General features: G+C 46.7%; 1 protein-coding gene across 2 annotated transcripts in view; it reads right to left on the bottom strand.

Annotated features, from left to right (window-relative positions):
- The window catches only part of TMEM233 (transmembrane protein 233), a 29,231-nt gene extending 18,970 nt beyond the window's left edge, over positions 1-10,261 (bottom strand). For both annotated transcript variants that reach the window (XM_078848924.1, XM_073313411.2), the window contains exon 1: positions 9,910-10,261. In XM_078848924.1, the coding sequence (XP_078705050.1) occupies positions 9,910-10,092 (183 nt within the window). In that variant the 5' untranslated portion in view covers positions 10,093-10,261. The remainder of the gene's footprint in view (positions 1-9,909) is intronic.
- Between the last annotated feature and the right edge of the window lie 16,592 nt (positions 10,262-26,853).

Here is a 26,853-nt window from a genome sequence, read left to right as displayed (position 1 = left end):
TCAGAAGGATGTGTTTGCCTGGCTCAACTACAGTGCCTTAAAGCACACACCAACACACATTCCCACCACAGTAAAGTTTCATAAACACATCTCTGATCCTAAATCTGACAATTAAGCTCCATACTGACATTTGTTGTTTTATGTAAAAAAAAATGTAATGTCATGATCTGGGCCTAAGAAGCACTACTTTGTGCCCAACGACACTTGGGTCACAATTATGACCCATGGCATCTGAGGATCTTTTCCAGAGCCCTATGCAGGCAATGGAAAGAGTCTTCAATGGGCTTTGGATAAGGCCCTCAGTGAAGCATGGAGAATGATGGCCTTCAGCATGCTATTTGTCTTACAGGGAATTTATAAAGTATATCTTTTGCTATGGATTGCGCACAACTGCAAAGAAGGCTGGAGCTAGGGTAACCACAGTACACATCAGTCTTTGTGGTCAGTGATGAGATAGGCCCATGACGGTTTGAGGATCAGGTATTGCAGTGTTTGTTTTCTTCTTACGATGGTGCTGGTGGCACCAGTTAAGGTTGAGTGACTTACTGGGCATTCAAAAGTCTGCATTTCTTTTAATTTTCTGTTCCTCCCATTCTTTTTATTTTTAAAAATTTTTTACCTTCAGTGTACTGATATGCACTCTCAATCTTAATTCAGATTGAATTTGGGTGTCCATGCGACAGGGTCAGAAAACATTTCCGTGACTAACCCAGAACACCTTTACTAGGTAGCTTGTCTCCTGTTCCATGCAAAGGCTCTCAGGCTACTGAAGTGCAATTAGAACGGTACCAGATGTTACTGCAGAGCCTTCGCTCCCCCAGGACCTGATGTTTAATCTTGGATCGATTTAGCAGCAGTCAGCATTAGAATCAGAGCAACATAATTAGGGGCTATCATCTGCCAGACACCGTATATGCTCTGTTTATTAGTGAACGAGCCAAGCTTTATGGGCCAAATTCATCGATGATGTAACGTCTCTGAATGCAGAGGAATTCAACTAGGGAGGAGGAGGAATTTGACCTTATGGACCAGATTATGCTTGGCCTTGTGTAGGTGTGCCAGGATTAGTGAGAGTGTAAGGAAAACAGCTGGGTGGACTGTTTATTCTGCAAGCTCATTTTCTCTTTTTCATTCCACTGTCTGCAAAACAAAATTATAACATTTTTTTCTCATGTTGGGTCAATCAAAACATTTCGTCCTGACTGGACATTAAAAAAAAAACAAAAAAACCCATCATACAATATATTTTGAAACAAAACGTCATTTCTAGACAAAAAGTCAAAGCATTCCTCTCCAGAAACGCCAAACCAGATCCTGGCAACATTAGCTGAATTTTGTGTTGGGTTTTTTAAAATGAAACTTCAGCTAAATCACCATGCTCCCAGGAAACGTTTCACTTTGATGAATTGACATTTTCCAGCAGAAAAACATGCCATTGTAACATTTCCAAACAGCTCTTCTAAGGAGCCTCCCTTCTTGTATCTAGGTGCAAGGGGCAGACACCATTCAGGTCCTTGTGCTCCCTTAGTGCCAGAGCCCATCACCCTTACTCACATCAAATAGTACATTCATTACTCACTGAGTAGTCCCTCTGATTCCCATGGGTGGCAGAACTAAACCCATAAAGATCAAATGGGGTGCTGACCCTAAGCCCTTTGCACTACCCAGCAGTGGGAAAAGTTGCACGTAGTCCTCTCAAGGGGTGTAGAAGTGACTCTGCTCCTCCCTACAACCTGGGTGCTAGTCATCCGTCTCTCCCTCAGGCACAAAATATCTGGGAGTTCCCACTAGACATGTGGCATCTGTGGTGCCTTCCAGGCCAGACTGCAGCCTAAAGCCACAGTTCAGCCCTGTGAGTTCACATCTTCCCTGTGTACGGGGCCGTGGATGGCAGCCTCCAAAGCCCATGTAGAAAAAGTTCACGGTTTACTCAGCAAGAGTGGATTGATTTTTCCAACCGCTTCAGAAGTTCTCATCTGTTCTAACAATAGCTGGACACCCACTCTTCATTCCACAGGAGCAAAAGTCAAATCGGATGTATGAAAGTCACTTTGGAAATAGCTGGTGAGAGATGAGCTATGGCACTCCGGTTACTTGCCTTCAACTAACAGAAACCAGCCCAACTGATCATTCTGGCAGAAAAGCAGCGATATGTCATGAGACTCGGCTATTGTGCCCAAGTGGGGAAATGGCCACTCTGTCCGTCTTTAAATTAGCACCTGTTTGGTGCTTCACTAAGAGGTCCCTCTATTATTATGTCATGTTGGTCAAAATCTTGCTTATCTACTCAAGCAGTTATTCCAATGACTTTACCAGGACTATCTGCATGAGCAGAGCAAGCAGAGTTTGGCTTGCTGTGCTATTTAGATGGACAGCAGGAGAGACAAGGGGATGGTAAAGTGAAATAAGGAACTAACTTTGTCACTCTTTTATGTTAGCAAAAGAAATCTCAGTTTCTCTCAAATTACACTCTTGAGGCTAAATTAAAAGCAGTTTATATGGAAGGGAAGATCCTAGGGTTGGAACAAAGGACTGGGAGTTGGGGATGCTGAGTTCTATTTTGGTCTCTGCCCATGACTTTGAAGATGCCCTTGGGTAAGTCACTTAATGTCTTGTATCCATCTGCAACATGAGTCTAATCATGTTTACTTACTTACCTCACAAGGGTAAGGCTTAATATCTTAGTGTTTTTAAAGTGATTTGAGATCCTCAACTGGAAGATGCGACAGAAGTACAAAACATAACGGTTATTATTTTTAAAGTTGTCAGGTTGGATTTTGTCTGCTACTTGCAAAAAAGGCCCCAATTCCTAAGGGGAAAATAAAAACTTCATCCTACTCTTAGAGCAGTTTGTTACTTCTGGCATAATTATTCCCTGTTGAACACATGATGCAGGCTGAAGTGAAGCTTTTGGCAAGGCAGGGAGCTATAAGTTGTGGCTCTGTAGAACTATTCTAATGTATTTTGGAAGCATGAAGGAGTGCTTCAAAGTGACCTGCATGGGCATTGGATGGATAAATAATTCATACTGCATACTTCAATAAGTAATGCTATTGGAATAGTGTTATTTTAATAAAAATCCATGGGTGAGGAGAAGGCAATTAGCATGAAGGGGCAAGCACCAGATTTAAGAGAAACCAGCAGGAGAGAGGCTCCTTTGTCAGGAGGCTTATATTAAACAGCATTAAGTAGATATTATTCAAGGATAAAATGGATATATGGGCGGGACAAACTTAAAGCCCACAGAAATCAATGAGAGTCTTTCCACTGACTTCAAAGAGCTGTGGATCAAGCCCTTGATTCTCCACCCCTAGGACACCTTCAGCTGTTATAGAACTAAACCAACCCAACCCCAATCTTATTTCTAGGGCTAACTGCTATGTCTAGGGTAATATGTTGATCTGTGCTTAACCTCTTAGTCTTTATCTAGTTTCAATAGCAATTCACAGCCACTTTCAGTCTAATTCCTTATGAAATCTCTCAAATTCCTCTTCTCTTGGTCATTTTTAAGTCAAACAAATTAGAGGCCTGGTTCTGCAAACTCTTGTATATTTCAGCAGCCCCACTGGTGTTAGCAGCTCTATTCATGTGAGTCAGGACTACTCACTCATTTATTTATACAAGAGTTCCTCTGTTCCCTAACTGGCCGTCCTGCACTCATGGGCGTAGAAGGTAGCAGGATTGAGCCCTAAGGTTTTTATTCATTTTAAGTTGCTTTTACTGTTAAGCATTTCCACTGTACAGTGCTTGCTCATAGTTCCTTAGACTGAAATCTGACTGTTCATTGCAAAGTAAAACAGACTAGAGAACCCTCAGCGTTTTACAGATGGCAAATACCCTAGAAGTCAGCCTCTCTGCTACACTTAAAAACCTTAACAGCCTCTTAGCTGACTTACTTGAAGGCAGTCTGTGCTCCCTGTAGGCCAGATTGGCAGAGCCCTTCCCCGCCTTTGCAGGGGAGTGAGGCTCCCTGTGCTCTCCTGCTCAGACTGACTCTGGCTAAGAGGAGGTGAGCAAGACATACTTGCCCAGTGCTACCAAACCATGAACAAATGGGTAGGGAGGGAGCAGAGAGGGCCAGGGAGTGAGAGGAGAGCTGGCTTCATCTTCCTTCCATCCTGTCCCATATTAGCAAGCTGGGCACACAGGAATGAGTAAGCCACTCTACACCACTGGTACAGCTCCCCACCACTCTTTCACTTCGGTGTTTGCAGGGATGGACTGACTATATTAAAGAAAAATATCTCTGGTGGGTAAAGCTAACAGCAAGGGCAGATGTGCTTCAGTATAGCTGCCAAGCATTGTTAGTTAGTTATTTAAATTAAAGTAACAACCCCTCCCATGCCTGCCTATACAAGGCTCTAGGCGCCCTAGCACATAATTAGCTATTAGCTACTTTTTAAATAACACGTCCTTTTGATGTTCCCAAATAAACCTTCCAAAGGGAATAACGTCACATGCAAGGAAATGCTAGTGAACGTTCCTCACGCCGCTGACCAGAACAAACACTTCTACCAGTGCTTTAAAACCACGGAGTGGGGAAGGACCTGCTTCAGAGAGCAACTTCCATCATTTTGCTTCCACACTCCCACCACCTCTTCTATGGACCTCGTGCAATGCCTCTGCTCAAGAAAAGTATTGTACCAGCAGACAAGAGCCAGCCAGCTGCAGCAATGCTGGACTTGGAGTCCAATAAGTTGCCATTATGAGCCTCATACCTTGAGTTCTGGAGTCTGTAGGTCAGCTGCCCACCCTGTGTGAAGGATTCATCCTGTCCCATCAATAATACCCACCCCCCACAGAGAGCAGTGGCAACTTGAAGTCTTTAAATCATGACTTGAAGACTCCAATAACTCAGCTAGCAGTTAGGGGTCTATTATAGGAATGGGTGGGTGAGGTTGAGCCCTGCAATGTGCAGGAGGTCAGACTAGATGACCTTGATGGTCCCTTCTGACCTTAAAGTCCACGAGTTGATGAGAAGTAGCTCTTGAGATGCCACTGCAAATATAAAACCACACGGAGGTTGCCACGGTGCCTCGCTGCTCCACTAAAACAAAAGAGCTGAAGCCGAGTTGTCAGCAGTGGACAACGAGGGTTAACATCAAGGGCCCAACCTTGGTCCTGCTGAAGCCAATAGGCGGCTCACCATTGACTGCAGCGGGAGCAGAACCAGGCACAAAATTAGCAATGGCACCTGGACCAGGTGATCTTCTTCAGGATAGATCTCTAAAGGAGGAGGCACAGAATCTCATCCGAGCTCAATGAAATCAATGGGCTCAGGATATGGCGTAAAGAAAAGATCAAGGTAGGAATCTGAGGAAGACACTGGAGAACAATTATAATTGTACTTTCCACTTCTGTGGAATCTTTCATCCAAGGAGCTCTCACACATCAATTAATTTAAAATCCAACACCGCTATGAGGTTGGTCAGGGATACATAGAAATCACTTCATCCAGCATTATAAAACAGCTGAATATGGGGTGGAACACATCAATGGTTTAACACCGCACAGCAACATGACACAACAGCTTAAAACACAAGGGAAAGAAGAATACAAATATCCAATCGGAGTTGTCAGGGAATACAGTTGGGGAGAATGTAATCGCTCAAGTATGAAGTTTGGCCTGAACATTGGGGTAAACACTTCTACTCTTGCAAAAAAAAAAAAAAAAAATGCCAAGCAATCTTTAATGACCTCGAGTAACCAGGACCTCAGTTTTACAGCTTATCCAAAAGACAGCACCTCCAGCATTATAGTGCCACAAACTCATCCTCCTGGATTCACTGATCTCTTGTAGTCATGAGTTCTACAAAGGAGGCAAGGAATAAGGAGGAGAGAAAAATAATTAGGATGGGTGGAAAGGTCCATTCAGAAATACTCAAGGAAATAAGATGTAAAATGGATAAGACTGGAGCCCCAATAGTGGGGAGGGTGGGAAGGTCAGCAAAAGCAAGGGAAAAAAGGATCAGAAACCCATTACAGTACATGAATTGCATAGACAATAACATGTGAGACAGCAGAAGATAGAAAATAAATCTGTCATTTAATCCTGCTGATGGGTTAGATCATACCTTTGGTGTGAACCGTATTTTGGGTCAGCATATCACAAGCATGTTGGAAGGACATGACAAACAGATACTGGGCGCAGTCCTTCTCCTCTTGAAGTTAGTGGGAGTTTTGCTATTGGTTTTGATGGGATCAGGATCAGGCCCATTATGGGTTCTGAAAGTGAGCATACATTTTATATATCTCCTACATTTTATATATGCTCTGAAGTCTTTTCTGAGGTAGCAGGCTATTTGGTTATCGCTGCAGTGTGTATAGTTAGGCATCTTCTGTGAAAAATAAAACACACCACATGGATATGAATGGAAATGCTCAGAGATTCTGAAAAACGTTTGTGAGATAAAGGGTACCAACGCCAGGAGAGGTGACAGTACAAGCGTAACAGGTTCCAATCCAGAACTTGGTGTCTGGTTGGGTGGGGTGGTTCTGGGAGTTGAAGCTCTATGGGGCTCTGTCAAGAGAAGCTTGGACAGGACAGGTTGTCTTTGTAAAACAGGAGAGGTTCTGGCTGGTGGTGATATGAAGACAAAGGGAGAGGGTGGTTAAAAGTTGCAAGGACCGTCCAGCATTCAGGAAGTGCCCTTCCCACAACTGTTTCTACACATCCCATGGAGAAATTTATTTGAGCCTGCCTACAAAAGCCTGCTTGATCTTAAACTGGGATGTGAGCACGGGCATCTGCATACAGGGTGCAGGGTGCTGTGAAGATCACCTTAGGCGTCCATGAGCCACATTCGGCTCTTGGCTGTTACACATTGACTTTAGTGAACGCACAATTATAGCAAATTGATGTTCATGAACCAGCACAGTAAATTATTGTTCTTTTATATTTATATAGTACCCAGAACATCCACAGACAAAAAGGATGTCACATACCATCAAAGATAGGTCTTCTTAAATCAAGAAAGAGATTATGTGGTATAGATTGTCAAAAACAAAGAAAATACCTACCTGGTGAAATACGACTATAGCCAATGCCTTTCATCTCTGAAAGACTTGGTAGTCAAGACCACCTTGGAAAGTCTACTTTAACTAATTATCAAATGTAAGAATCAAAATGTGATTTCTGATTTGTTTTGGATTAGTGTGTTTTGATACACATTGTACACATGTAATCATTTGGGTACATATATATGAATAGGTTTACTTTTTACTGAGCTTTGCAGCCTCATTGACGAAAAGAGATGCAATATACAAATATGTTTGTCCTCTCAGTTCCATTAAATAATGGAAGATTACTGATCACATGGATCATATATCTTTTTAGAGATATTAACCAGTCAAGTAATTTTTACCCACACAGCCCCAAGTTAATGGGGCTTCTTGCATTACTAAGGGACTACTCCTTGTGTGAGTAAGGGTTTGCAAGATTGGCCCTTTGTGTCTCAGTGTACTCAGTGCATTAATTTTCATCGGTTATTGCCAAAGAATTCAAACTATTACTGATTTGCTTATTATTGTAGCAAATAAAATTAGTGTCAGGCAATCAGAAAAGCCCATATTTACTGCTAAAAATCACACACCTATAAAAGTTGACTGGCTGAAGAAAAAACACAGCTGTTCCTTTGCCAATCAGAATGCTGCTTTGCTGTGATCATTGTCACACACAAAGATGTGTTAGAATAAACGTCTGCAATGTTGGTTTAACAGCCAAAGTTAATTGGAATAAAACTTTGTGACCAAGACAACAGAACATTGAAGACTTTATTTGAATCATCTTTGCCTCCATGTTTTAGACCTGACAAATGTTTCAGCTTTCATTTATCTGACAGGAGAACATGAGGTTGTGATACTGATTTATGCCACTGACACTATTATCTCCTTAATGGTTTTGGCTCAGTAAGGTACTTAAACACATGCCTAACATTGAAAACAGTGCCATTGACTCCAATGGGACTAGTGCTCCAAGATAAACGTGCTCAAGTACCTTACTGAATCTGGACCTGTATTCTTAGAAGGATTGCCAACAAAACTGAAGGAAGAAAAAGCTTCAGAACTCAGAACGGCAAATCTCCATCTCCTTTATATCATATGTGAGCAGCACCATGAGACAGCTTCCTCGTGGCCTTGCTAATATTAGTGTCTGGAAACAAACCAGCTGAGTAAAAACTAACCCCAGGCAGGACTGCAATGATGCTGGTGGACAAGGGGAGCACTTGGAAGAACCTGACTGTCTAGCACAACCCCCACCACCAAAGGCATCTGCCCTCAAATTGTCAAGTCAGGCTGCAGCCCTGGAGTCCTTTTGGCGTCTTTATTGCATAGAGACATGGTGGCAAAAAAACCACCCACTTCCCCCTGTGACTGGCCCGAAGATGCACTCCATCCCATCAGACACAGTTCAGGCTGCAGAGATTCATGCATTTTGACCCCCAAGCTTGTACACGGTGACTCCTATCTAGGAATGAAACCACATACCCCCAAATGCTCCAAGTACCACAAAACACAAAAGCCCTTCTGCTTATTAACACAGCTGCCCATGAACACATTGCTTTGCACTCTGTCTCCTTGGCTCCCCACTGAATCTACAGTGCAATTCAAGGTCTCTGTCCTGACATTTAAAGTCCTCAATGGGATTGGCCCTAGCCACCAGAGAGATTGCTTCTTCCTTTCCCACCTAGGCCCTCCACAGCAAGTACCGTTCCTCCAAAACAACAGAACCGTCAACCAACAGGGGGAAGCTCCTCAGTGCAAGAGAAAAAGACTGGCTTCACCCACACAAGAGGAAGAAAGTGAGCTAGAGAGGAGTATGGAGGGAGGCAGGGAAAGAAACCTTTGATGTATTTTATCATGCATGCTCCTCATAGCGATGCCAGTCAAGCTTAGGGTGACCAGATGTCCCTATTTTATAGGGACAGTCCCAATATTTGGGGCTTTTTCTTATATAGTTTCCTATTATCCCCCACCCTCTGTCCTGATTTTTCACACTTGCTGTCTGGTCACCCGAGTCAAGATCAGAGACTGGGTATTTAAGAATAATTTAATGGGAAGGTAAGACTGGCTCTGACCCTTTGTTTCTACAGATCAGTAGCATAAAGATGGTACTCTATACTTCAAGAAGGTCACTTATCTACTAGGTCAAAGAGAGGCCTGCAGGTGTGTGCTCCCCTACTTTACCCCTCTTCAGTTACTCAGCAGGTGTAAAGAGGTAAAGCATTAGGGGAGGTTTAAGATCAAAGGCGGACTTTGTCCAGAACATTATTGTGTTTTTCCAGTGTTGGGGGGGGGGGACGGGACACTGCAGAATAAACTGAAAAGAAACAAAAAACAACCAACCCAAATCCTTTGCCAAGTGTTCAGGAATTCCCTCTGTATGAGAGAGGGGTTTGAGCAACAAAATGTAGAGCCAAATCTGAGCTCCCCAGAGTTTTACAGCTAGGAGGCCAGCTGCAGAGTTTGCACATGTTGGGGGGGCGGGGGGCAGCCCCCTTCCTGTGCATACTGGAGAGGGGTGGATACTGTGCGATGGGGGTTGTTGCAATGGACACTGAAATAGTCACCACTCCAGGCACTGAAGTGGGAAAGGCCAGAGGCCGGGCCAAGGGAAGTCTCTGTCGCAGCCCAGCAGTTCCCCCACCTGATGCCCAGATGGGCCGAGCTAGGACAAGGCTTCGCAGAGCAAAGGGACGAGGGCGGACCTGAGCAAACCGAGCCCGGCAGGGGCTGATCTCAGCCCGTGGCTGCGGGACAGCCCAGGGCCGGCTCTCGCCGGGCTGGGTTACCCCACGGTGGGTGCCAGGGGATCACGCCCCCCACCCGGAGACGCAAGGGCCAAGGGCATTTGCAAGCTGCCTCCGGGAGGCGGGCAGGGCAGGGCAGGGGCTGCCCCCGGCCACTCACCATGATGGAGAAGACGAAGGCCACGATGTTGATGGGGTACGCGGGGCAGAAGCAGGAGAAGATGCTGAGGACCAGGTAGCTCTTGGGCATGGGCGCGGCCTGCGGGGGCTCATGCTGGACGCTGCTCTCGGGGCCGCTGTGCAAAGCCCGCTTGAGCTCCGAGCTGGCGGCGGGCTCCGACATGGGCGGGAGGCGGGGGGCGCGCGGGGCAGACTCGGCGAAAGGCTCCGCTCTCCGGGCTGGCAGCTCCGCGGAAGGGTCTGAAATGCCAGCGCAGGGCTCCGGGACCTCCCCGCGCCTCGCTCCTCCCCCGGCGGCGGGAGCCAAGAGAGCCCGCCCGGGCCAGGCGCGGCGCCCCCTCAGCCGGGGCGGGGCGGGGCGGGGCGGCTCCCCCTGGTGACCCTGCCACAGGGGCCGGGCAGGACACACACGAGGAGGGGGCGAACGTGTGGGGAAAGGGGGGCGGACAGCCGCTGAGGGCTCGTGAGGGAAGCGGTACAAAGCCCCGGACTCCCCCCGCCCCGAAACACGGTCTGAGGCGGCGCCTTCCCGGCCGGCGGCAACGGCTCCCGGGGAGCCCCCAGCGTCGGACGGAGCCAGCCGCCTGCGGGCAGCACGTGGCGGGAGCAGCCGGAGAGAAACAGGCGCGTTGCCGGGCTGGGGCAGAGCCGGGGGCTGTCTAGTCAGGGCCCCTGTCTCCAGCCCTGGCCAGCACCAGCCGCTCCAGCCGCAGGTGTCGGAGCCCGCGAGCTGCCCCCCACTAAGGCTTGGGCCAGGGGGGTCCCACACGCAAATGACCGCGAGGGCCCCGTGAGGACTAATACATTGGCCTGAGGGCCGCACCACTGACCACCCCCCAACCTGCTGCCCTGGCCCAGCCCCCGCCCCCACGCCACCCCTTCCATGAGGCCCCTGCCCTGCCTCTTCCCACCCCACCCCTTCCCTGAAATCTGCACCCCAGCTCTGCCCCTGGGGGCAGGGTGCATCAGGGGCCTCTGGGTGCAGGAGGGGTGTGGGGTGCGGCAGGGGGCTCAGGGAAGGGGCTCTGGGTGCAGGAGGGGTGTGGGGTGCGGCAGGGGGCTTAGGACAGGGGCTCAGGGTAGGGGGTTCGGCTGCAGAAGGGGTTGGGGGGGCGGGGCAGGGTGCAGCAGGGGGCTCAGGGTAGGGGGTTTGGCTGCAGAAGGGGTTTGGGGGGGCGGGGCAGGGTGCAGCCGGGGGGGCTCCGGGTAGGGGGTTTGGCTGCAGAAGGGGTTGGGGGGGGCGGGGCAGGGTGCAGCAGGGGGCTCAGGGTAGGGGGTTTGGCTGCAGAAGGGGTTTGGGGGGGCGGGGCAGGGTGCAGCCGGGGGGGCTCCGGGTAGGGGGTTTGGCTGCAGAAAGGGTTCGGGGTGGCGGCCAGGGTGCAGCCGGGGGGGCTCCGGGTAGGGGGTTTGGCTGCAGAAGGGGTTCGGGGGGGCGGGGCAGGGTGCAGCCGGGGGGGCTCCGGGTAGGGGGTTTGGCTGCAGAAAGGGTTCGGGGTGGCGGGCAGGGTGCAGCCGGGGGGGCTCCGGGTAGGGGGTTTGGCTGCAGAAGGGGTTCGGGGGGGCGGGGCAGGGTGCAGCCGGGGGGGCTCCGGGTAGGGGGTTTGGCTGCAGAAAGGGTTCGGGGTGGCGGCCAGGGTGCAGCCGGGGGGGCTCCGGGTAGGGGGTTTGGCTGCAGAAGGGGTTCGGGGGGGCGGGGCAGGGTGCAGCCGGGGGGGCTCCGGGTAGGGGGTTTGGCTGCAGAAGGGGTTCGGGGGGGCGGGGCAGGGTGCAGCCGGGGGGGCTCCGGGTAGGGGGTTTGGCTGCAGAAAGGGTTCGGGGGGGCGGGCAGGGTGCAGCAGGGGGCGGGGGAGGCTCCCTGCCCCCTGCCCTGCCCCTGCGCCCGCCCGCTCCGGGAAGCAGCTGGGTCCTGGGCGCGAGGGGTGGGGCACAGGGGTCTGTGTGTTGCCCTGGCCGTGCCTCCAGGTACCGCCCCCGAAGCTCCCATTGGCCGGGAATGGGGAACCGCGGCCAATGGGAGCTTCGGGGGAAGTACCTAGAGGAGCAGCCAGGTCAACACAGACCCCTGTGCCCCCCTGGTCCCGGCCACTTCCCAGAGCTGAGGGGTGGTGGGGGGCAGGGTAGGCAGGGAGCCGCTCTACGTAAATGCTGGAGAGGATGCGGAGGGGCCGTGAGGAGCAGGCAGGCAGCAGAAAATAACCCGGGGGGCTGCGTGTTTGAGACCCCTGGCTTAGGCTAAGCTCTAAGCCTGAGAAGTTGGCTTCTTAAATCCTGAAGGTTTAATTTCCCTACCACCACTTTATCCCCATTAATTGTGACAATTTTGCATAGCATTGTTATCCCTATAAAGATCCAATCCCTTTGCGAATCTTTGCCTCTCTGCCTTCTGGGGGGCCTGAATCCCACAGTTGAGGGGGAAAATTATTTCCTTTTATCCCCTTTGAATGGAATTGAATGGTTCAGATGAGCAAAACAGTAACGGTTGGTTCAGTTGAGCCAACACAAACCCCTTGAACATACCAGGCCCCCAGTGACAGGTTTCAGAGTAGCAGCCGAGTTAGTCTGTATCCGCAAAAAGAAAAGGAGGACTTGTGGCACCTTGGAGACAAATAAATTTGTTAGTCTTTAAGGTGCTACAAGTACTCCTTTTCTTTTTGCAGGCCCCCAATGTTTGAGTTGATCTCAGCAAACTGACTATTCCTGCTGATAGCTGTAGCCACCTCTGCATGCGGGATCCATAATATTTCGCTTTTTGGGCAGAATATTTTATTACTTTCAGAAAGGTCATTTATTTTTAACGAATAAAAGTCTGTTTCAAACACTCCCATAAAGCCATGATGATTTTCAGGCTGACGAGAAGAGACATGACAAATTTCATCCATGCTTCATTTCTGAAGCCAGGTCCCAGTGCTGCAATGTGGCGTTGATAGAGCCTGCATTGCAATAGCACAGATACACCCATTGCTCCAAACCCCTGCGTTCTCCAAATCCCTCCCTCGTCCCCCATGCGTCTCATGCTGGGGGACAAGGAAGGGATTCGAAGAGTAGAGCAGATACTGTGCCGTTGCACTCCATATGTTTTATGGAAATGTTTATAAGTGTGAATATGATGTAACTGTAATATGCTTTATGCAAAAGGTCTCTTGTAAGGTATAACAAAGGTTATAACCTACTGAATATATTCCTCCTATTTGTATGCATGTATCATTCTTGTATCTAAAACTAGGAATACGAAGTATAACTCTGAGGTCCTGTTGTAATTATGCAAAGCGTGGGCCATTAAGGGTGGTTTAGAATCTTAATGGCTCCCACTGACTAGGACAATGGGTTGTAAATGGCTCTGTTTACTTGCAAACCTTCCTGTGTATGTGTGGGCCAGTCCTGGAAGAGTGGAGGGGCTCTCACAGGACATGTCACCTCATACTGAAATCCATCTTAACCCTGGTGCTTTTCCATTTAGAAGGAGGGGTGGGAACCCAGAGAGACAAAAGTTCCCCACCTTCCTTGTGCCAAAGATATCAAAGGGGGCTGCCAGTCATGAGAAACCCCCTGCTTTTCACCAAAGATGCCTGCTGGAACTAACAAGGACTGTACCAGGGAAAGGATTGGGCCCAGACTAGGATGTGGGCAAGAGAGGGGAAGGTTTTATCTGTATTCAAGTTTTCTTACTGTATTACACGGACTTCCGTGTTCTATATTATTTTGCTTGGTAATTCACTTTGTTCTGTCTGTTACTACTTGGAACCACTAAAATCCAGCTTTTTAACTAAATAAAATCACTTTTGTTTATTAATTAACCCAGAGTAAGTGATTAATACCTGGGGGAGCAAACAGCTGTGCATATCTCTATCAGTGTTATAGAGGGCAGACAATTTATGAGTTTACTCTGTATAAAGCTTATACAGGGTAAAACAGACTTATTTGTGGTTTGGATCCTATTGGGACCTGGGTGGTTGGGTGTTGGAGATGGTGACCTGCTGAGCAGTTTTTGGTTAAAGTCTGCAACTTTAGGGGCATGGATCAGAGCGGGGTCTGTGTTTGCAGCAGGCTAGCATGTCTGGCTCAACAAGGCAGAGTTCTGGAGTCCCAAGCTGGCAGGGAAAATGGGCTCAGAGGTAAATTCAGCATATCGGTGACAGTCCCAAGGGCGTATCTGTGACCAAACTCATCACAGATACCCCCAGCGAGGAGGGCGATGAGGAGGGGAAGGGGAGGGAGCCCACTGCAGCCACGTTGTCTCAGAAGTGAGTGAGTGGAGCAGAGACTCGCAGCCAGGAGTGTGAGGAGGAGCCGCCACTGGTCAGGCTAGCCTGCTGCTGAATGACTCCTACCATCTCAATTATCTGAACTCCCGCTTATCCAAAGAAAATCCACATCCTGCCTGCTATTGGGGTAATCAGGAGTATACAGTATCAGATGAAGTGAGCTGTAGCTCACGAAAGCTTATGCTCAAATAAATTTGTTAGTCTCCAAGGTGCCACAAGTCCTCCTTTTCTTTTTGCGGATACAGACTAACACGGCTGCTACTCTGAAACCTGTCAGTCTTGTACTGTGCTTCGCCTCACAACAGCCCGGGGAGGCAGGGAAGCATTATTCCCATTTTACAAATGGGGAATGTAGGCAGAGAGACTTTCACAGGATGCCTGTGGCAGAGCAGAGACTTGAGCACCTCCAGCTGGATGCTTAGCGGAGCGATACTGGCTTGACAAGACACAGCTGCACATCTCAAACCCGCACAGCGGAAGGGAAAGTGCTGTAATACTGACCTCCGAGTTGCAGAAGAAAGGGAGGAAAGTCCTAGAATTCTCCAGGCCTCCTCCAGAATCTGTGATTAAGGACCTTGCTCTTCTAAGGGATAATAAAGATGCAGCTAGAATTTCAGAAAGTTTAAAAAAAAAAAATGAATGACCACTTTCATATTTTTGGGCGTAGTGGGTGAAATCTATTACCACCCCTCCCCCCCAGTTCCATTTTGAAGTACAGAATCTAAAACCACACAGCATTCGGTTTCTCATTTCCAAAAGTCATTCTTGTATGTTTAAAAGAGGTTCAAAATACTTTGTGTGACATCCTAGCCCCATTCAAGTCAATAGGATTTTTGCACTTGACTTGAATGGGGCCAGGAGTTCACGATTTCCGTGTAAGGGAAGATATATGTGTGGATATCAGAGTAATATACATGCAATATTTACCTATATAGAGAATAAGCATCTTTCAAGCTCTATCCTAGGATCCTGGAATAAAACACATGTAGAAGGAAAACCTGCTGATCTATCAAAATGTCAGAATGAACAATTCCAGATCATTAGGAAATGGTAAGAATTACTCCAGTTCATTTACGTGCCAATTTTCCCATTAGTATTCAAGCACCGGCTTTCTGTAGCTGCAAAATGACTGATCTGGCCTCAAGGGATTGCTAATGAAGAACAATAGCTTTTTGGATAATATTATTAGTACACCATTTACCTTCTGAACTGAATGCAATCTGGTTAGTTCACTCCAAACGGGCAGAAAAAAAAAAATCAGAAAGTAGAACTGCGGGAATGGTTAGCCAGACTTTCCTTTTTCAGATACAGTGCTACGCAGTCAGCATGTAACTGCTAAATGTGAATTAAAATAAAATACAACTGTATTCTAGTTGTCAATAGTTAGGTACTTAATGCTGATGGTCTCAAATCATATTGACATAGTTTCCCCTCAGAACTAAACACAACCACGTGGATGCCATAGTTCTGCAATAGCCTAACACTCTCTGAAAACACAATGGGTCACATTGATTTTTAAAGCACGGCTCACCATTGACTTCAATGGGAGTTAAGGGCACTCAGCATCTCTGGAAGCACCTTCCAAGATCCATTAGGCCTTTAATCTTTGAGCACACTTCCTGGGGCTTTCTGTGATGAAGGGCCTGATCCTGCACTCTTAACTCAGGCAAAGCTTTCGTTAGGAATTTTGGCTGAGTCCGGTTTGAAGGATTGGGCCGGAAGTAACTTCCCCTCCCCTTCTTAAACATTTCCGATGTGAGAGGGTCGCAGCGACTACAGTCCACCGTAGCTGGAGCAGGGGAAACTCCAGCTGAGGAGGACACGAGGGCAAACGCCCTTCTTGCACAAGCCTCATGGGATCTTTAACGTCCAGGCAAAGCAGGAAGTACCTTGGTTTTTAAAGTCCCATCTGAAGGAGGAAAGAACAAACAAGTTTTGTATGGGGTGGGATGTCTACTGGGGGGTTGGAATGTTCACTGGAGACACTTAGACCCCAGTTCAACAAGGTATCGAGGCATGCACCTGCCTTTAAGCAAAAGAGTAAAACACACTTGAGAGTGAGACATAGGCTGACCAGATGTCCTGTTTTTAAAGGGACAGTCCCGTTTTTTGGGACTTTTTCTTATATAGACGCTTATTACCCACTGTCCCATTTTTTCCCCACAGTCGCTATCTGGTAACCCTAGGGAGACACATACTTACGTACGTTGCTGAATCAGAGCCTGATCACCTTACAGGATAGGGCCTTATTTTTGCACATGCAAGTGAGGTATCTAGCCGCCTACCTACCCAATTAGGTCACACAAATACAGTTTGAACCCCAACACCTCAGCGTATACACAGAAAAAGTGTATCTACAAAAAAGCACGCACCAAGATTACGTGCACGGAGGCAGGTGGAGGAGGGGGGTGGGTTGTGAACAGGCACAGTTAGAGACTGGGTTTTCAGAAATATAGCCCTGAAAGAGGAGCTTGGATGCCTCTCTTTTGCTTCTAAAACGTATTAAAGTCTTGTGGAGCACAGGAGTTTGTTAGAGGATATTAATGGGCTGGAAAGGCAGGCAGTGTGGCAGCTGTATGGAGATACTGAAGAAATTTCAGATTATCTGGGACAATGTCTCCACTTGTAATCATGAGCGAGATCAGAGTTTTGTGAAACAAAAGTTCTATCAAATAGCAGCAACTGTATCTGAATTTAACATGGTTCCCTCTCCCACCGCAAGGCACTTTAAAAAGCAAGCAGGGCAGCCTGTTAAGGAGGAAATTGATTAATTTTTAAATACCAGTAAATTGTCTCCACTTACCAAGGCAGACAGAGAGCAAGAGCGAGAGAGAAATACAATTAATCCCTTAGATTCAGGGGATGCAAGCAGTTTACTCCTGACACTCTGGGAAATCTCCTGCTCTGGACGCCTATTGGAATGGGAAGTCTGGACAAAACATTTGTAAGAATTTCAGGAACTGCTCGCATGGATGGCAGAGTTCACCAGCTGTAGCTCACGAAAGCTCATGCTCAAATAAATTGGTTAGTCTCTAAGGTGCCACAAGTACTCCTTTTCTTTTCACCAGCAATTGTATCCCTAAACCCAGCTAAGCTATCCAAGAACATAGGTTTGAGTAACCATATGTTTAAGTACAGCCAATCTCACCATCATTACTAAGTTCCTGCAAAAGAACTTAGACAGGGTGTTTGATGTCCAACCACTTCTGGAAGAAGCAGCAATTTCCCTGATAACACAGGCTACATTGGACCAGCTGCACCCGGGTGAAACAGGCAGTGAATGCCATGGTTCAGCCTTTAAGAAATGCCCTCCTTCAGTGTTTCGTAGGGCAACTGGCAGGTCAGTCCGTGTGCAACATGCCCATTGATTTCAATCACAGCCTGAGGGCAGGATTAACTGTGAAACTCAGGTCTCTCTAATGCCACTTACTATGTTATGACCCATATTGGTACAAATTCTGCCTTCAGTGACCCATGTGTGGCTCCCAGTGACTTCAAGGGGAGCTGTCTGTGTGTGTGCAGAATTTGGCCCATTTGGATGTAATGGTATGTCTGCTCTTGGTCCGATGATGTCTAGGGCTAATGTGGATGCAGGAGAAGAGCGGGGAGAAGATGCAAGGCACTTTCCCCACCCCTCCCTTTCTCACTCCACATAGGGCCAGATATAATGGCAAAAATCAATCAATCCCGGAGCATGGGGACTGTGCTCTTCTAGTGCATTCAGGAACATAAATCACCCCAAAGGGGCCAAGGAAGAGGCAGGGCCAACGCTTCCCCACCCTGCCTTGGCTCATGGAGCCGGCCAGGTGAACTGGGGAAGGACCGATGGTGCCTCCTGAGACAATGCCTGTCAGAGCTCTCCCTGGGGCAGTGTGACCCCATACCACACCTTACTCAGCAGAAGCTGACCCGGTGACTATGGTCCAGGTAAGATTGCTTGCTATGCCCTCAATAGGGAAAGTATGCCTGGATCCAGAAAAAAGGAGAATGGCCAAAAGTTTTTTTGAGACTGGGCACATGGCAGAAGGAATATTAGATTGACAGTATCACAAATGGAGACATCTTAATGGTCCCTGAGTAACTGTAATTTCTGGATCATCTCCTGCAGCTATAGCTCCCTGCCTTCTGCTTCCTTTCAAGATCACCGCTGGCCCGGCCACACTAGAAAGAAGGGAAAAGAACAAATATTCCTATGTCTCATATAACATTTTTCTGGTGTCAAAGATTTTTATTTTGTGGACAGATCAAAGACAAAGACACAAAACTTTCTGAGTAACAGTAGCCGTGTTAGTCTGTAGCCACAAAAACAAGGAGTCCGGTGGCACCTTAAAGACTAACAGATTTATTTGGGCATAAGCTTTTGTCGGTAAAAAACCCACTTCTTCAGGTGCATGAAGTGAGCCTTTCTGAATACCCTGACCTTCCCTGGAATCACCTAGGATAGAAGAAGGGTCATGAGTGGAGGAGGTCTCGCGCAGGTGATCAGTCGGTCTGGTCAGACTCGTGCCCTGATGGAGTTGGGTTGTCTTCTATAAGTCTCTGAAAGATACACACTCCCTCAGACCTCTTCCAATGTTCATTTAGAGTTTGTCCTTAGGGATTCTTTATGGGACAACTGGAGACATTCCCACCATTGGAGAAAAAAACCCCAAAAAGACAGACCTCGAAACTGCAAATCATGTAATCCAATTTCATTAGTAAGCCTAGATAACAAGATTAGAGTTAAAATATTTGCATGCTACTTAATTCCTGTTCTATTGTGGATTATTCACAGGCTTTGTTTTAGGAAAATCAGTAAACAGTAGCATTAGATAACCAGTCAGCGTTGCCAAGAGTTTAGTGCCTGGAGGCTTTTGCCTTGTATTTGATGGGAGAAAAGTTTTGGGCAATTTTTTTATTTGTTTGCTCGAGAAATTAAATTTTGGATCATTTTTTTCAATTAAACTTTTTTTGTAACACCTTAAATGCAGATACCAGTCTCCGATACTAAGAATCCTTATATAGCCCCCATTATCATAGGGCTAGACAAGCTTTAACATATGTATGTATTAAAATTGTGCTGTTGGCAGATGATAGCTTGTTATTTTGGATATCACAATCTGTATCCCTCAGTCAGCTGTTGGAGGAATATGGCTCTCTCTCTTTGTTCTTGGTCACTGGCAAATTTGAGGTCCTGCCTTTGGGGGACTCAAGTTTCTCTCTCTTCAGACTTTCTGCTTGATCGGTCCCTTCTTCTCAAGGCTTTGGGCATTTTAGGGTCAAAAAAATCACTCTATGTTTCTTCAGCTTGGGTCAGAGACTGCGATTTGGATCATATTGAACTCCAGCCAGACCCCTGCATACAGTAATACTCAAACTTCATGGCTGCACTACATCCAAATATTTGGATTTCAGTTTTGCAAAAGGCCCCTATTTTACAATGGGCAGAACCAATGCCTTGGATCTAGTAGCCACCTCCTAATTTTGGAATGTTTCTGAGTAGTTGGAATTTCCCATTCTGGCTAAGGCCACATGCAGGTTGTAGGGGGGCTGGGGAGTAAAGAGACTGCTGACCAAAGGCCTGATTCTCTCCTCCTTACTACACAAATAGTTCTAACATAAATAATGCCTTTGACTTCAGTGGGACCTTGCCCAGCCCTAGCTAACATCTCACCTCCATTCCGAATGCTGCTGCAAAGATGATTTTCCAAGCTTGCTGTTTTGACCACATCACCCTCTTTCGCATTCCTCTGCTTGCTTCTTCCTTTCGATTGCATCAGACACAAGCTGCCCGTATTCACTTTCAGGGCCCCTCACAGTCAAATTCCACTCCACCTCTCATCTCACATTCATCATTGAGCTGTCGATGCTCATCTTTGATTGTCCGTCAGGCCAGCCTCCACTGCCCGCTTGTTACATTTGCAAACAAGCCCCTTTCTGCTTTCTCCAGTGCCACCCCTTGAGCTTTGGAGGAGCTCCCAAGAAACAGCTGCTAAGCTACCTCTTTAGCCTAATTCAAATACCTCCTTGAACCTCTCCTTTGCCGTGATAGAATATCATAAAATATCAGGGTTGGAAGGAGGTCATCTAGTCCAACCCCCCGACTCAAAGCAGGACCAATCCCTAACTAAATCATCAATTTATGATGCCCATAAACAATTAGAGAACGGTTAGACTGCTGGTGTGTGGAGACCACAGCCTACCATGGTTCCCAATATTGTCCCATTGTTTATTTGTATTCCCCCTGGCTGTCTATATTCAGCTGTTGTCTCGTCTGATACTTAGACTATAAGTTCCTTGGGCCAGGGACCAGCTTTTCGTTTTGTATTTGTACAGCACCTTGCACAATAAGGTCCTGGTCAATGACCAGGGTTCCTAGATGTTACTGTCACAAACATAACACAACAACAACAAAAAGAACAGGAGGACTTGTGGCACCTCAGAGACTAACAAATTTATTACTCTCTTCTTACTATATGTTCCATTCTATGCATCCGATGAAGTGGGCTGTAGCCCATGAAAGCTTATGCTCTAATAAATTTGTTAGTCTCTGAGGTGCCACAAGTCCTCCTGTTCTTTTTGCAGATACAGACTAACACAGCTGCTACTCTACAACCTAGAAAGCATCTCTATTGTTTTGGAATAGGAAAAGGAAAAGTCAGCATGCTTATTTGCTTTCTATTTTCCACTAGGGAGTTAAATTGTCCTAGTATCTTTGAAAAGTTTGTTTGGAGCCATTTGTGTAGGTCTTTATTGGAAGGTTTGCTATTCTGGGATTATTTAGGATTCTTTAAATAGTATCATTCTATATATCAAAGTTTTCAAATAGACAATGGGTCATATTTTGCTCTCATTTACCCCAGTGCAAATCTGGAAGATCTCCACTGGCTTCATTGGATCAACTCCAAATTTCTTCTGGTGCAACTGAGAGCAGAGTTTGTTCCAGTGAATCTAATTGTTGTTTTTGGTTCTGTATCTATTTTTCCATGGCGGGCCTTTGTATGTTTGGATCAGTTGTGTTAGTTATACATGGAGAAGGACCTGAACCAAAAAACAGAATCCTAGCATTCTAGGCATTGGGGAAAATCTGATCAGGATTCTGAGCTGAGCATTGTGGGTTAGGCCCAACCCTAATTTTGTAAATAATTAATAACCTTAACACTTTTCTATTGCGAATCATCCCGCAAGAACTACATCTCTCACACACCCACCACTTTGCTCGTTAAAGGTTTTCCACCTGCAGTAATGAGAACAGTTATCAAATTCGGGTTTGATACACCACTGCATTACACCAGTTTCACTTCAATGGAATGACACTAGGCTAAAATTGGAGTAACACACTGGGGAACCAGGCCCAGAATTCTCCTTATAGGATGACTACGACTACATTGGGAGATCCTTTAATGGGCGAAAAAGCGTGTGTGGGAGATGCAGTTCCTATGAGATGACACACAAGGGGTCTCAATGTCGGCACTGCAGGTTTAGAGCTCTGCAACTGCAGGCCCCTGAGCACAAGTCAGCTGACCTGGCCCAGCCCCCAGTCTTTTACTGTAGTGTAGCCATAGCCCGAGTCTCATCTGTGCACCAGTTTTAAATTATCTGATTGCTTTGTTTGATAAATGTTTTCTTATTAAGGTTCATGTATAAAACATTTGGCGATTCTCCCGTGGAGCTTAGAGAGGGCTTTTAAGAAAAGCTATCAAAAGTTCTTTCTTGCCTAGAACTAGGATTCTTTTAATCAGGACACATCAACAGTGCATCCTAGCAAGTCTGCTGTAATAAAGGCTATTCTGAAGCACCGGGCTGCTTTCTGGATTGCTTATCTCAGTTGCTTAGATTATTTGGGTCATAAGGATTGTGTTCTGTCCCTTTTCTCTAGTAAGGGAATGAGAACAGAGAAGTATCAGATTCTTCCCCTCAAACACTTTTTTTTTTTTTTTTTTTAGAACTACATTGTCTGCCTGCCACCAATTCTGACCCACCCCAGTCTGCAGTGATGGGTCTGGAGAAAGTACAGACAGAAAACAAATCTCTTAAAGAGCCAGGTTAGAATATTCCAGGAAGGTCCCTAATAAATGATATATGCAGATGATGTTTTGATGACTGTTACAAAGGTCTGACATGGGAAATAAATTAAATACCCCAGCTGGCAGCCATTATGTGTTCTTTTAAAAAAATTTAAAAATCCACTACAATTTATAACACCATAACAAAATCTATCATCTATTGTTGGGTCTCATTTACAATAGACTGTGCTAAAGTAAAGCACCGTATAAATCACATAAAAAACAAAACCAAATAACTTCACGGCAGGAACAGGAAGAAAAGATAAACAATCTTTTTTTTTTTAAACCTACTTAGCCCTCAGGTAACTCAAGCTGTCAGGACAGGATTTAGGCCCAGTCCTGCTCCCAGCCATGCTGGGAGCCACAGCCTGGGGAAGTTCCTGAGTCCAGCGAGTCCTGCTGGCTAACTTCAGCTGGTTCTACAGAGGCTTTTCTGGTCAGTCCTGAGGCAAAGACTTGTGTGAGCTGTGCATAACCCTGGACAAAGGTGTTCCCATCCTCACAGTAAGCAATCCAGAGCTCAGAGGAGATTTTTTTCCCCCTTTTTTCTCTCTGTTTCAGTTGATTCTTGACTACTCTCTGTGTGTGTGCACGCACGTGCTACCAGACCACTCCCTGCAGTGCATACTCAGCCTGTGTGTACTCCTGCTTGAGAGGTGGGTCGTCTTTATTCACTAACCCCTATTCTGGAACAGCATCTACGGACTTTTCAGACTAGGGTCTTCATGGTAGGGGAAGATTTTGGGCTTGCACAAAAAGTTGGGGGTCAGGATACTGTTGTAATAATTTGTGTGAAACTCCAAATGAAACCATAACCTGGTGGGTAGGACATTATCCTAATCGCACACCCCTTCTGAAATTATCAAACCGAAGAGCCAAGTTTCACCATGCTACATGGTGGTGTGGGTGGGGAGGTTTGGATACCTATAAATAATTTAGTATGTTTTCTCATCTGGGTGTAGGAATTAGGGCAATAAGTGCTTTAGTATATCTGAAAGATTTCAAAATGTACTCAGCAATTGAAAAGTTAAGTTTTCTCCAGTTTTTAGGCAGTTCCTGAAAAATAGCTACCTAATAGTTCACCCAAGGGTGGCGTGGGAGTTCTCTACCAAAAGGCAGTTCCCATTGGTCATCATATATTTAGGGAGTTAGGTATCTAATCTAAAAATTATGCTCTTTAGGTCTTGGCATTAAGGCAGGTCACCAGGAGGTGACATATCTTGGAGATGTTCCTTTCAGGTGGGAGGTAGCTGACACCTAGCTTCCTGTCTGGCCATTTGTGTATTGTATGCCTGTTCCTATACTGAGCCAGATGCACATTTCGAGATTGGATTTTCTCTCTCATAAATTTCACAAAGGAAGAGACAAACAGCAGGGGCACGTCCTGTTTATGAATAAAATTAAGTATTGGTCCAGTGTACCTTGGAGTACAAAGAGAGACACTGAATACTTCACCTAGGAGGCAAACTGACAGCATGCTTATCTCATGAAAGGAGGGTCACAGCCAGACTGGCTGTGAAGCACTGCAGGGGTATTGGATGAGCAGTCATTTATTAGACATAAGAATATCTTGTTAACTAAATCTAGGCTCTAGAATCATAGACTTTAAGGTCAGAAGGGACCATTTCGATCATCTAGTCGGACCTCCTGCACAACGCAGGCCACAGAATCTCACCCACCCACTCCTGTAACAAACCCCTAACCTACGTCTGAGCTATTGAAGTCCTCAAATAATTGTTTAAAGAGACTTTGAGGTAGGCAAAAAACCCCCAGGGCCTCTGCCAATCTGCCCTGGAAGAAAATTCCTTCCCGACTCCAAATATGGTGATCAGCTAGACCCTGAGCATGTGGGCAAGACTCACCAGCCAGACACCCAGGAAAGAATTCTCTCTAGTAACTCAGATCCCACCCCATCTAACATCCCCTCACAGATCATTGGGCATATCTACTGCTAATAGTTAAAGATCAATTAATTGCCAAAATTAGCCTATACCATCCTATCATCCCTTCCATAAACTTATTAAGCCTAGTCTTGAAGCCAGATGTGTCTTTTGCCCCCACTGCTTCCCTTGGAAGGCTGTTCCAGAACTTCACTCCTCTGATGGTTAGAAACCTTAGTCTAAATTTCAAGTCTAAACTTCCTGATGGCCAGTTTCCATTTGTTCTTGTGTCCACATTAGTACAGAGCTTAAATAATTCTTCTCCCTCCGTGGTATTTATCCCTCTGATATATTTATAGAGAGCAATCATGTCTCCCCTCAGCCTTCTTTTGGTTAGGCTAAACAAGCCAAGCTCCTTGAGTCTCCTTTCATAAGTCAGGTTTTCCATTCCTCGGATCATGCTAGTAGCCCTTCTCTGTACCTGTTCCAGTTTGAATTCATCTTTCTTAAACATGGGAGACCAGAACTGCACACAATATTCCAGATGAGGTCTCACCAGTGCCTTGTATAACAGTATTAACACCTCCTTATCTCTACTGGAAATATCCCGCCTGATGCATCCCAAGACTGCATTAGAATGTGTGTTATGGTTTTATTTGATACGTGACCATTTGTTTCCTATACTTTTAACTGCTATTACTTGACTCTTTGCTTTGTTAATAAACTTATACTTGGTGTCACTATGAACAAATCGAAGTGCTGCGGGTTAAGCGGAGGGGTGTGCTGTTTCTTTGGGAGCACTGAATATGTGAACACAGTGTCCAGTGACAGGGGCTGGGCACTCCAGGAGATGCTTGGGTTGGGAGTGTGCCTAGTGGTAACCTGTAGAGTAACAGTGGGGCCTGCAAGGCCTAGAGGGCAGTACTTGTGTTGCCCATGGCTGGTGGAGTTGGGGAGCTGAAACCCTAGCTGGCACAGCCATGGCTTCCTCACACTAAAGGTAGGTGCTAGCGAGGTGCCTCTCAGCCTTGGGTACCCCAGGAGGGGTCACACCTGGGCAGGTGGCAAGCCTACTTACAGATTTCCCAGGACAGCTGCCTCAGAAGGGGGAGGATCAGGGGAAATACCTAGACAGGTGGCAACGCTAATGAGCCTCCCACTAAAGTCAATGGGAGTTTTATCATTGACCTTTATGGCAGCAAGACTAGGCCCCAGCGTAGTCTAAGTTCGAGCCAAAGTGTAGATACCCCAGAGGCTGCCTTGTGGGTAGAAGGAAAGGATATCCGACATGGCAGTCGGAGTGCGAGTGTAACCTGCTGGGGAGTGTGGCACAGGTCCCCCACTCCGTGCTGATCCACACAGGGCAGGAGTCTGTTACTGGGGAGGCTTGGTTCTTTCACTCATGATGCAGCAGCTCCTGTACGTAGCTCTAGAGGACCCTGGTTCAATCCCCATTGTATCAGCCATCCTGTAAAATGACTCCGTTAGCTTTGCAGGCAGTGCTGTGCTCCACAGAGGGGGTGGTTACAGCCAGTGGGGCAAGTACAGCGGTACGGTCTGGTATGCTGTACCACTGAGATATTTATAGCCAGTACATCATACCGGAAAGACAAGGAGGAGCCCACCCCCCAGCCCTTCCATACAGCTGCCTCTCCTGAGTCCTGCCTGGGGGCTGTACAGCAGAAGTCTCTGGCGTAGCGGAAGGAGGACAGAGCCCCTCTGCCAGGTAACATGGGACAATGTGGATCATGGGGAGGTCACCCCCCACCTTGTGTCCCTCTCATGAGTGCAGCCTACCAGCAAGAAATGATTTCTACTGGCACCACTGGTTACAGCCTCCTCGTGCTCTCTGACTAGACAGCCACCCTGCTGCAGAGAAGCACAAACTTGGAGGCATCCCCATTATATAGGCACTGTGCCTCCTCTCTTCACCCAGCTCTAGCTCCAACCACCATAACCCAGCCCTCAATCCTTCGATCAGAAGATTGTTTCAGTGTTCTAGCTGCTACAGAAACCTTCCTCTGCCAACCTGGAGCCTCTGTCTTGCCATTTGCCTCAGTGAGTGGCGGTCAGATGGCTGAATAGGTGGAGCTAAACCACATGAACCAGTGGGGGACAGTTCCGTCACTTGAAGGAGAAGGAAGACCCTCTGGCAAACTCAATCAAATAAGGGAGAAGTAGTTACTCAGAAATACAGAGAAATCACTAACTGAGGGACCTTCCATGCTTTCACAAGCACAAAATGCAAAAGGAGTCTATTTTCATTCCTCCCATCCTAAATAAGTAACTCAGCTAAAATGACATCAGATTTTGCCATCAAAACACCTCAAAGAGAATACTGCTGTAACTAGACTAAGATGACCCAAAAACCACACAGTGTAACTACAACCCTAATCACTCAACCAAAAGGTTGCTTTTAGGGCCATGAGAAGATAGCTTCCTGTCTCTAATGAGGTAAGACTTGGCAGCTGAGAACTCTGACAAGCTGCATCCTTATTAATTCAGTCTCTTCTCTGCCTTTTCTTTTCTCTGTGTTGTTCAGTTTCTTTTGTCAGTTGGCTAAATTAACTGCTGGGCAAATTTATTTTCAGCTTGCTTTGTGTAGGCTTGTTACCTAGCTATGAGCATGGCTTTATCGATTCCTCTGTTGTTACACTGAATCTAAGATTAGAGTTGATTTGCTGGAGAGAAGACCAGCTTGGCCTTTTTACACCTCTTTTGATCTCACAATGACTGA

The sequence above is a fragment of the Lepidochelys kempii genome, chromosome 15, assembly GCF_965140285.1.
Source record: "Lepidochelys kempii isolate rLepKem1 chromosome 15, rLepKem1.hap1, whole genome shotgun sequence".
Taxonomy (NCBI): domain Eukaryota; kingdom Metazoa; phylum Chordata; order Testudines; family Cheloniidae; genus Lepidochelys; species Lepidochelys kempii.
This window is presented reverse-complemented; position numbering and strand designations above follow the sequence as displayed.